The sequence below is a fragment of the Labrus mixtus genome, chromosome 4 (genome assembly GCF_963584025.1).
Source record: "Labrus mixtus chromosome 4, fLabMix1.1, whole genome shotgun sequence".
Taxonomy (NCBI): domain Eukaryota; kingdom Metazoa; phylum Chordata; class Actinopteri; order Labriformes; family Labridae; genus Labrus; species Labrus mixtus.
Genome location: NC_083615.1, coordinates 11437184 through 11449295, shown reverse-complemented (window position 1 = coordinate 11449295; position 12112 = coordinate 11437184). Strand labels below are relative to the sequence as shown.

Genomic DNA, 12112 nt, shown 5'->3' with positions numbered 1-12112 from the left:
CTGACTTGTGTTGCTTTTTACACTCGGGTGTAAGTTCACACTCACACACTCTTCTGTGCTGTGTTTTTTAAACTTCACATTTTCCAAGTGATCCCTGTGAAAGAAAAATGCAGAGAAAAAAATAGCATTTAATTTTTCCGTTTTTTATTGAACACATTTGTGGACCTGGAGAGAGTTGTGCAGCAGCCGTGTCTGTGGATTTCTCTGCATGAAGGCATCCTGGTACAATATAGTGACACTCCCATTATGAGTCCTCCAGCATTTTGAGCGGGCTGATGATTGACACTTGGGTCATCCAATGAAAAGGAGGATGGGGAAAGCAGACCACTTGTTGCAGCCAGTAACATTCAGTAACTTATCATAGGGAATGGCCTCTCATGCAGGAAAAAATGTCAGAGCTGTGAGCTCAGGATACGATCCACAACTGCAGGATCAAACAAAATCACTGCAACATGAGTAACTCTTTACTCTTTCACTGGCCTCTGCAGCATGCTGTATGCATGTACTTACTGGAGTGTGTGTGTGTGTGTGTGTAAATATGAGTGTGTGTGTGTAAGTGAGTGAGAGCATGAGATACTGTGTTTTACTTGTGAATCTTGTGTGGTGTGTTCAAAAGCATATATTTTTTTTAAATCTTGAAATTATTCCTGCTACAATTTTTTTTTACATTTATTCTAATTTTGGGGGGAACTCTGATTTTGTCTTCTAGTTGCGGTGGTTTTGAATCTGACATGGGATGAATACATTTGTTCTTAGAATTAAAATCTAAAACTGATAATAAATCATTTCAGTATAACTCTATTTATTTATCTCATTATATTAAAAATTAATTCATACATTAATAAATGTTTTTATAACGTGGTGATGAGATTCGGTAAGACTTTTTCTGAAACAGAAAAAAAAACAATCTGAAAAATTCATTAAACTGCTAAAAACAGATACAAGCCTATGTTTGCTCTTATTGAACTTGTAAAATAATATCATTTTAGTTTATGTTACATAAAAACGTCTTGTCATTGTGAGTGATGTGCGCCAGCAGCAACACCATAATCGGAGGCCAGACGCCCTTTTGACCTGTGGTAACTTTACTACACATGTGTCTCAGTCTCTGTCATGGCACATCTTCAGCTGTAAAACACACATTGAAGCTTCCGCTGCAGCATCTCTCTGTTTCCATCTAGGGCCACAGACACAGGAAGACACCTGCGACAGCTCTTTACAGCTGGATGTAGTGTGTGTGTGTGTGTGTGTGTGTGTGTGTGTGTGTGAGAGAGACAGACAGATTAGGGAGGGGGGTTTGGTCCTGAAGTGTGCAGGTGGGTAACCTCAGCTCAGCCGTACACCCCCACTCTGAGCTCGGCCCATTGTCCCAGTGTGTGGGCCTTTGTGCAGAGGGCCATTGTGAGGGGCCAGGGCCGGTCACTGTTGTGTCTGGGGCTTCTCTGCACAGACAAAGAGCTCGTCTACGAGCCTCCACCCAGCCCAAACAAAACACTGACTGACTGACTGACTGACTGACTGACTTGGTGGCTCGCTGTCTCACCGACTTAATGGCTGACTGGGTGACTTGACTTATTAATTGGATGGAGAGAAACAAAAAGTGTGTGTTTCAGCTAATCAGCTAAACTCAATGTCGATTTTTTTTTGTAAAAAAAAAAAAGTCTTCACCACTCCTTAATTTGATAATTTTTAAAGAAACTTGCACTTGCACTTTCTTTTACATCTGGTATTTTTTTTTGCATAATTATATCTATTGCATTTATATTTTCTAACAATTAATTAAATATGCGTCAAGGATTTCCTAAGAAATAAAAAACTGAAATGTATTCACAGTGTATAAACTAAATCATATCATTTTAACTCATCACAAAGTTGCAAGAAGTTATCATAATTCCAGCTGCAAATGTTGATGTCAATATGTGTGTGTGTGTGTGTGTGTGTGTTTGGTGAAATCACTGCAGTATCCTCTCATGTTTTCAGGTTAAGCCTTCAAAACAAATCATTATTTCTCTTCATAAATAAGAACACAACTGTAGAGTGTAGCCTGTTATTACCAGTTGCATCGTGGGCATTTTTCATTTCTCTCCAGGCAGTGGGAGTTTTAATCGCACCACACTGATGGAATAATTACACACAGTGACAAAACATGGAGAGTAAAAGGCACACACATTTCTCTATGAATCCCATTGTATTATTTTTAGCTTTAACAGGCTCGTCTCTTGTGCATTTTTTTTTCTCATTTTTTCTCTTTGTATGTTATGAGAATAACCTGTTTATTGCATGTTAATCTTTTATAATATAAAGTATTTATAAAGTTTCTCGTCAGCTCTGAATAACTGATGAAAATCTCTTAACACAGTTGTTTCAGGATGTCATGCCTGAACTGAATTGTTAATTTGAAAAACAAAAATGACCACAGCTACAAGTCCAGATTTTCAAGAGGTCACTCATGAGACAACCCTGTGTTGGCCACTGTGATGCAACAGTATCTCTACTTGTGTGACAAACACCTTTTCTGTTGCAGCAGGAATGTCCCTGAGAGCATTCCTGCAACACTCCATCACAGCCACCCAAACAAAACCACGGAGAGAACTCGAGGAAATTCCAGTGAGCCGCTCAATCAGAGACGTGGAAGGCCTCGTCTGCCTGCGACATCTCGCATGTGCCAAGAATTCACACTTCCTCGCTATATCAACAGAAACAGGTTATCTTTTCCTGTTAACCGCCCGCCACTTAATATAAAGTCACAAGTTCCTCCCCGTGTTTCCTGCCCAGACCACAACCCACGTCATCGAGCTATTCCCCTGGCACCTCGGGCTCTGAATGAGGGGAAAGCAAGTGCCCACAAACAAACACCTAACCCCTCTCTCTGTCTCTCTCCAGCATCCCTCTAACAGGCTGAGAACGGAACAAAATTCATCTGAATTACTCGATTTTTTCCTCTTTCTACTAATGCTTTAGTCTGCCTCAGGGGTTTGGATGTTTTTTTTTTTTTTTTTTTTAATTCAAATGAATCCAGTGTGCCAGTAAAGCTGTATCAATACAGGAAAAAGTATTTCATTGAAAAGCTCTGACGTCACTTTGGTTCCTCAAACACTATGTGAGAAGTGTGAGAGTCTGGGTGTGAGTGACAGACAGACAGGAGGGGGGAGGGGGATGTGAGGGAGATGCTGCAGAGCATCGAATGACAGATGTGCAGATGTGCGTATGTGGTGCGTTTTTGCAGGGAAGAAAAGGGAGAAGGAGGGGGGGGGGGTTGGTGGTGGTAATGCTCATTAAAGGAGCGCACCTGCAGCCTATCAAAGAGCCTTTATCTTTTATCAAGCAAATCTGCTCAAGCACGCAGTGCGAGACGTGAAAACAGGCAGGCTGATCTGCACGCTCACTCTGACTCTGACTCTCTCTCTCTCTCTCTTCTAACCAGTGGATGGTACCTGGCCCAGTAATCCCATCAGGAATGTCCAAGGATGCTTTCAGATGCATTTGGCTGAGAAAACAGGGCAGTACTTTCAACTGGAACATCTGTGCAGACAAGATACACAAATTCCTTTTTTTCCCTTGTAGAGGACTTTCTTATTGTTAATCTCAACGTGACTTTAAAAGTAAATAATCACATTTAGTCTCGTTTCCCTGTACACTATTATCTATAAAGCTATCCTGCAAGAAACTGCCCAGACATCTCTCAACACAGTAAATGTTGGGTTAGGCCACAGGACATTTTAACTTGATATAAACACGACTTTAAATACTTGTGCAAAGTGAAAGGACTTACAAAACGTTTTGTGACTTTTGATGATATAAAAAATTCTCAGATCTATTGAATGCTACTTGTTATTGTTTTTCTGCTAAGATTGTGTGTCTGTTGTTGCAGATATCTGTGTTGTGTCATCACTTTCATCGTGAATTAAAACATTCTCAATACACATTTTAATTTAAAAAAGTATTTAGGGTCATACAAGATCAGAAAATCTTGAAAAATGTCCATCGCAGGTTTCCATAGGCTGAGGTCTCGTCTTCTTCTGTTTCTTTAGTCAGACCAGTCTCATGTATTAACAAGGATGTAAAATGAATGAGTGTTCTCGATAAAACTACATTTTGAAATATTTTTTTCTCAGTTAATAATACATGCTATGCTCCTTTTCCAGCTTTTTTTTGTTAACTGCCTACATAAAAAAAATCTGCATACAAATAATTCATAATTACAGCCTGACTAATTGGACCTATTTGGGCCGAGCTCCAACAGAAAATAGTAGGAGAAGTGGAAGCAAATCCTTTCTGTGGCAGGCAGGAGTGTGTGTGTGTGTGTGTGTGTGTGTGTGTGTGTGTGTGTGTATCCCCAGACTTTCATATAAATGTATTAGCAGAAAGAAGTCATGTTATGTAATTAGCACAAGATCTTTACAACACACAACATGATGACAGTCTGGGTGTGTGAGGATGTGACGTGAATTTTGATATGATGTAAATGATGCAACTTTCTGAACCTTTGCAGAAGTGAATGTTGCAATAATTCCAGTCAGTCAAAATACATCTTACAACTCTGACCGCAGTATATACAACATCCCATCCAGTGAGCCGGCCTGCCCTCTATGTCCAAACCATGTCAGGGGGGAACACTGCCACTTAAAAATGACACCAGATGGAAAAATTGTCTTCAGGGTTTGTCTTGAATCAGTACCAGAAATGCATCAACTTTCCACTTTTCATGAGCAATAAAGCAACCCACATTTCATATGAATATACCTCTTTCTAACTTTTAAAAAACATTTTTTTTTTTTTTTTTTACATCTTTTCTTTTCTTTTTTTCAGTCCTGCGTCTGCTGCCCTCATCAGGAGACTCGTGGGGCCTCTGCTCTGTGCACGGTCCTCGATTCTGGTGTTGAAAAGATTCCTGCCATAAGAATGAGTGAACATGTTCTCCAACACAGGGTTTGATGAGAAAAGCAGACTCTCCGAGCACATGAAACCTACCTCTGCTTTTTGGAAAGCCCTGAGTGCGGTTCATTGGCTTTCCTAATATTCAATTTTTCACTTGGTTTTCAATTGGCGCTCTCTGCAGAATATGGAGTTGATGTTTTGGGGATTTGGAGCCACTTTGCTGTGGAAATGTAACAGAGAGGAGGCAGGTAACACGTATATAGATATGTTTTTCCATAGCACCTATAAGTCCAGTTGTCTACTGTAATTAGAAGACTGGGTTGAGGTGTATTTACACTTTGACAGTGTTCATGCAAGAATAGTAATTGTGCGGCTGCAATATCACCATCCTCCTAAATTAATTCTTAACATATCATTTCCAAGAATTTATGTTCTTTGTGTAAGTGTGTAATAATGAAACCAAGTTTTTTTTCTTCCAAGTAACTCGCAGGCTTTCTATTCTCGCTCTTTTCTTACTTCCCTTTTCTGATTAAAAATATTTTTTACAGATGTAAACATAACAGTGACGTTCAAAGCTTGCCCAACATATCACTTCTGTGTTGTTTAACATTACAGCCCCCCCCCCCCCCCCCCCCCCCCCCTTCCTCTCTTACAGTAGCTCCTTGCTGCAGCTGTCCACCATGCCTGACATTCTGCCTCGGCGGGCCAAACCCCAGCGCACCACTGAAGTCCTTCCAGTTTCTGGCCTGGAATTCTCTCTCTGTCTGGGGGGAAAAGTCCCCAATAATATGACCTATATAGCCGGCTTTCCCTTTTTGCCCCTCCTGAACTGGACCCACCTCAAAGTATGCACAGTATACCCCGATCAAATCCACAGCAGCCGTAACAACACATTAGCAGCAGTCACACTTAACGTAGCCTGCTCTGGTCTGGACCCAGGATGTGAAACTGAGTGGCTCAGACAGATCCGTGGATCTGAACAGTCCTGGTTTGGGCTGTTGTTTTTGGCCGGAGAGCTTTCCTCCTCTAGTCCCGGGGTGGGAGGGCGGAGGGAGGCATGGTGAGCCACAGACATATGGCTGAGGGGAATCTCGTAAAGGGCAAATGTCACAGGGGGTCAGTCTAACCTCCTGGCCTTTGGTTGCTTTATAATCCCATGGGGTGATGTTGCCCTGCTCAGACTAAGCAGAGAAGGAGTCAAAGGGCATACTGTATCTGTTGCAATTGTAAAGGCTGCATTAAAAAAAAAAAGAAACGTCTTTCTGAGATGAGGCGATGCAAGCACTGAAGAGTCATTTGAGGTGGGGAACTTTAACACTGCTGCTTTTCCTACATGGAAACCAAGTCAATATTTAAGTAATAAGAGGGCTTAACAGCGATTTGGACATCTTAGTGCTGCTAGGTGTAACCTGAATAGCTATGTCTCAGATTAACCTTGGTAGACCTGCTTTCATACCAAACTGTCTACTCACCATAACTGTAAAAAAATGACTTAAATCCTCTTTTCAAAAGCCAATAATAATTCTATTACACAAACTCAATGTTTTTATTCCAAGAAACTCCCTTAAAGTTCCTTTTCTAGCCGTATTTCTGCTTTTTGAAGCACGTTATTGCTCAACTCTAATGGGATCACAGGTGTGTGTTTATTGAGTGTTTTATGATGGGTTTGAGCCAGAGTAAGCCAATCAGAATAAACTGGGGCAACGTATTTTATTCTGGAAGACCAAAAATGGGAATGTCAAATATTCTGATGGTAAAGAGGTGCATTCTGGGAGAAGGGCAAGGAGCAGAAACAACTGTCCTTCAGGCAACTGCTGGCCTCGGCTATTTAGGGATGACTCCTGACAGAGAGGCTGGCATCAGCTGCTGCTCACATTGTTTGTCACAACCTTGCTTGACACAGTACAAACACACACATATGCACACACACCTGTTGACTCATATCTGCTTTCATATAGCACTGCTGGGCCTCTGCGTGCTGGGGCCCCTGCAGACAGGTGGCCTCCAGGCTACACTATGGTGGGCAGGCACAACCGCACAGCCGGACCACCACCCGCTCACCAGCTGAACCTGTTTGGCTGTTTTATTTTTAAACGTGACTTTTTTTGTGGGGAGGAAAATAATTTACCCATCAGGTCATCGTGAAATATAATGTGAGAAATATAGACTGCTAGATCTCGTTAATTTACCACCTAACGTCCCAACATAGCATTCTGTAATCTTTGGGAAAACACAGTTCCTCGGATTATTCTTCTCTTCATGAATAAATAAGATAAAAAAATACTTTATTGATCCCCCATAGAAAGGAAGACATGTTTAATTTCAAACTGTAACAATTATTGCAAAGTAAATATAGAGAGACTGTTCAGGATTTGTTTTGTTTTGTTTATTAGGATGCCCATTAGCTGCAGAATTTCCAACCTATTTGAGTAAAGTTTATGGTATTAAAAACTTTGAGAAACATTGTAAATGTTTTTCCTGGTGTGGATGCAAATCTGTTTCTCTTCCAGGATTAGCACAGACATTTGTTTGATGGCCCAGAAGACCTACAGGCTGGTTCAGCTGGATTTCTAGTCTTCCCCTTTGCTTGTATTGCAAACCTTTCTAACAGTAAAAATGACCGTCCACGGCTCAAGCTGACATTTAAACATTTGCATTAAAGCTCCTGTGAGGAACTCTCGGGTTTTGGCGCCCACTGTCGACAGAGCAGTACCTCTTATCACTGTGCTGACTTTGTTCTTGTGGTGTGTAAGTAAAATTCATTTCTTTCTTTAAAAGAAAAACGCATCACTCTATGTGAATCCCTTGCTGTGGGTAATGGAAACAGAAGCTGTTTCAGAAATGTACCGTTAATCGCATTACCCTCCAGCAGGCATTTCAGGCATTATCAATATCTATAGAAATACTATAATAAATCATGATTCAATGGTAAGGGTTTGCTTTTGTATCTCATAACGAGGCATACGTTTTAATTCCCTTCCCTTTCATTACTGTACTATAAACTCCTCACAGTAGCCTAAAGTGTGGAGTGAGGCTGAAGCTCCTCCCTCTTACATGCTACGTAACCTGGTACCTGTTGCCAATGCTGGCACTGCTCCAAAAACAGGAGAACTCAGTTGTTTTTGGTCCATACAACACAAACTGAGAACTGAGAAAATGGACTATAAAGTTGTAATTTTTCCCAGTTTTCTACAGAATGGCAATAATGTTCATCCAGTGGCGATTCTACAGTCTGTTGGGGCCCTTGGCAAAAATTAATTGGGGGGCCCTCCAACCAGCGTTTATCAAGACCAGGGTTCCAATGCTTACTCCTCTTTCTTTGGTCTTTGGTTTTCAAAACAGCAATGCATGCTATGCTTAGCAGGGCGACGAGAGTGAGTGCTGTCAGATGGGGCCCGCTTAAGGAGCTTCCTACTGTCTTTGGAAAATTTGCACATTTTTCAGGTTAAACTTTAAGTCTTCATCCTTAAAGTTCACATGAACTAGCCGAAGAGTGCCAACGTGACTGTGGAGAGAAGATACTTAAACATTAGGTAAACAAATAGAAGCCATAGCAACAAAACGTAAGCCTTTTCTCCGATGCCAGAATAAATGAACCACAGACACATCTCAGAGAGTGTAACGTTTCATGACCTATAGCAGAAGTGTGTGTCATCTACACAGACTCTGGGATTGGCACGTTTCAGTGTCCTGCATCTGTGACAGAGTGTCTCTTATATTCTCCTTTTAACTGCTTCCTCTGATCCTCTTTTAAAGTTGTGCTCCTGTGTACTTCTGAGATCAAACTGTCTTTTGAAGTGCGAGTCTCCCTCTCTCTTCTCTCTGTCTCGTCTTGAGATGAAAGAGGAGCATGGGGGTGACACAGAGCGGCCTCTACAGACGGAGGTAGCCATGGGGTCTCTCTCTCTCTCTCTCTCCTCACACTCCTCTTTCTTTTTTTGCTCTCTCTCTCTCTCTCCCCCTGCCAAAATCCCCAAGCAGTGATAGAAACCAGAGGAGGACAAAAGGCAGCGGAGCACTGAGCCCCTCTTGCCCATGTTGTCTCTCTGGCTAATTGAAAATGGCTTTGCTCTCTTCACTTATACTCCTGCTGCCCTCCTTCTGACTCCCCTCCCTCTCCCCTCCTACGGGATGTCCCTCCCTCCTCTCTCCATTCTCTCTCTCTCTCTCTGGACCATGCTGATCTTGGGACATCCCCAGTATTTTTTGGCCTTTGAAGGCAAATATAATCGTGTGGTAATATGAGGCGTAATCTCCTTTTCCTCTGCGCGCCTCGTCCAGCTGGTTGTGGATTTTCTGTCATTCAAAGTAGGTGCCATGAATGTGTTATTTCATCTTCCCCCCCCCCCCCCCCAACCTTGCAACCTGAAAAGATTTTCGTGAAACATGTAGTTGAGAAGATTTGATTTGGATGGAAACTCCGGGCCTTGGAGTGGCTTACCTTAACCCAGCTCGGTGGAGTTATGAATAAAAAGGTCCCAGGGAAAAAAAAAAAAAAAACATGGTTTCACTGCCCAACAAAAGCAAATTATGGAATAGATGACCTGGTAATCTGATTCCTCCCAAGCCAGGAGAACGGGCCATGGTGTAATGAAATGGAGTTTTATTATTTACAGCAGAGCTACAGTGCAGAGGTTGTGCATGAATATCATTTACAATCATTTCCATCCATCTGTCCAACAGGAGCCTCCCCTCACTCCAACAATCAGACATGTCCCAGGTTGATCTTTCCACATGAAAAATAAATACAGTCCAATAAGGCAATGTTTCTATTTACAACTCTTATAAAACTGTACAGGAGAACGGACAGGCAGATACATATATCAAGTGCCTTTCAAAATAAAATACAAACACTTTAGTTAATTTAAGATAAATACGAGCTATTTTTAAACCACAGCAAAAATATGAAATGTATAGTGCAGGGAGAAAGCCTCTCTTCTTTCCCCTTCCCTTTTTCACCCCTCGTTTGTGTGTGTGTGTGTGTGTGTGTGTGTTTGTGTGTGCATCCGTCTTTTCAGGAATGTGCATGCTATAATTATGGGAAGCCTTTCATACAGTTGCTACACAGCGGAGTTATTTTCTATTTTCTACATCCTACATGCCTGAGCGTCCTGTCTGAATGGGAACAAAGTGAGAGCATTGTCTCACTGTTGATTTCAAACGTGCGCTCTCAACGGTAGCCCAGATGCTATCAAAGACCTTTCACACAGAATTACTGCGATTGCCCCCTCCTGTTGAAGTTTATGCACATTTTCCAGTGTTTCATTTCATTAGTCATGCACGGTGAGTAATTCCCCCTTACCAGGAATTCAGCACTTAATTTGCTTCAGAGAGAGAGAGAGAGAGAGAGAGAAAACAATCAGACTTTTAATGGGGCAAAAATGATTTCAAATTGCACACAGAAGTGAGAGCTCCACTGAAGAGGGAAATGGGAGCTCTTAAGCAGCGTCCTGCTGGTGGTGCAAAAATGTTTAAGATCAACGTGTGCATGAAATCTTGGGGCCTGCTTAGAGACCATGCCATAACTTAGGCCTATGCTTATGTAACATAGCAGCCTTGTGAAAGTAGTTTGTGCTACCATTATTAGCTTCAACATAGATATAAATCAGAATCACGTTAACTAAAAACCCATTTCTCTGCCTCCTATTTCTTTCACTCCAGCCTTCCGGTGCCTAATGCAGAGCAAAATCAACAGATAATCTGCCCTTCCCTCCTCGTGTTATTCGATCACTACTAACAAACACCCGCCGCAGCCTAAGTTCAGTTAGGCTGGATGGATGTGTGGCTATGGAAATAACCCTGTTGTGTACTGGGTGTGGATGGTGCCAAGATAATCAGAAGGATTCGAGGAATGCCTCTGCCATGGCTGGCCTCTCATATTTTTCTCTGTGTCTTAGGGGAGCTTGATTGCTTTGATTGCATTACGACTTCATTACTGGGTTAGTTAGCTTTGGAATAATATTTGGAGTGGAGGAATGCAGCTCAGTGACAGGCCACACATAAATTAACATTATGGTAGTGGTGTGATTATGAGGGGTTAATGTATAGTGGGATACATTTGTGGAGCGTGCTGCAGCTTGGGTTACTCTGCTGGAGGGAAAGACTGAGAGCCAACAATCGGAGTGCAGAAATAGAGCAACATTTAGACGGCTTAAAAAGTCCAAAACAAGGCCAACTATCATCAGAGTAGTCAGCCTTTTTTTTTTTTTTTTTTTTTTTTTACTTCAGCAGGAATCTCACTTCTCAATGTCATCATGTCCCAGAGCTATGTTGATCTCTTCACAGGGATCAATCTCAGTGACAAATGCAAAAGGAATAGAAGGAAGTTGTTTTGGAAGACTGAATCCCCTTTTTTATGTGCAAGCTGGCTCCCGAGTAGGCTGCTAGCTAATTAATGTGAACTCCTTCTCCTTTAACGCTCCTTCGGTGATGATGACATCATTATACCCCTATGTAATCATACAGTGTACGCAGCACCATCAGAGCCCCTCGTCCATGCTGACTCCCATTTGTTTCTGGATGGTCACCCTGCGGAAGGACGGTCTGGTCATCATCTCCGGTTTGGGATGAAACTGCTCCATCAGGATCTGCAGCACCGAGTCCATTTTCTGGTCCATCTGATGGATCTGGATTGAACACAATGCCCAAAAGACAAACAGGTTAGGTCAGCTGAATGCCTCAGGGGTAAACTCTCTGAGTATAAGTACAGTGTAGGGCTGCATTATGAAACAAACAAAGAATGCGTGAGTGACTTTGTGCTTTTGTGTCGTATCCATCTGCCTCTTTAATACAGTTGCCCTCACAATGACAGAGCAGCGCCGGGTATAATGACACGTTAAGTCTGCCAGTCGCCGTCTACCTGCTAAAGCCAGTCATTACAAAAGCTGCTGAGCTATATGATCCCTGAGTGGGCGGACTGACACTCACACTCACACACATACGCTGTTGTTTACATGGTCTCACAACTGTAAACACAGGTGTGTTACCCAACAGAGACGTCTGTGACGCGGCACAGCCGGCCTAACCATAGTGTGAATACACATGAATGACACAACAGACTGCCTGGTGACATGCAAAATACTCATGCACATGTATACACTCACAACCACAAAAAAAAGAAGCCGCGCGCGCACACACTTCAAAGAGGTTGTCTCCGTCCTCGAAGCCTTGGCCTTGCTTTTACCTCTGTACTTATTTATCTTGTTCCATCCTGATGTACTTACACAGCACACAC

General features: G+C 42.2%; 1 protein-coding gene across 1 annotated transcript in view; it reads right to left on the bottom strand.

Annotated features, from left to right (window-relative positions):
* Positions 1 to 9466: 9466 nt before the first annotated feature.
* kcnq1.2 (potassium voltage-gated channel, KQT-like subfamily, member 1.2) overlaps positions 9467 to 12112 on the bottom strand; it is a 181034-nt gene continuing 178388 nt past the window's right edge. Inside the window, exon 19 of the mRNA XM_061035882.1 lies at positions 9467 to 11504. Coding sequence (XP_060891865.1) covers positions 11358 to 11504 — 147 coding nt within the window. The 3' untranslated portion in view covers positions 9467 to 11357. The remainder of the gene's footprint in view (positions 11505 to 12112) is intronic.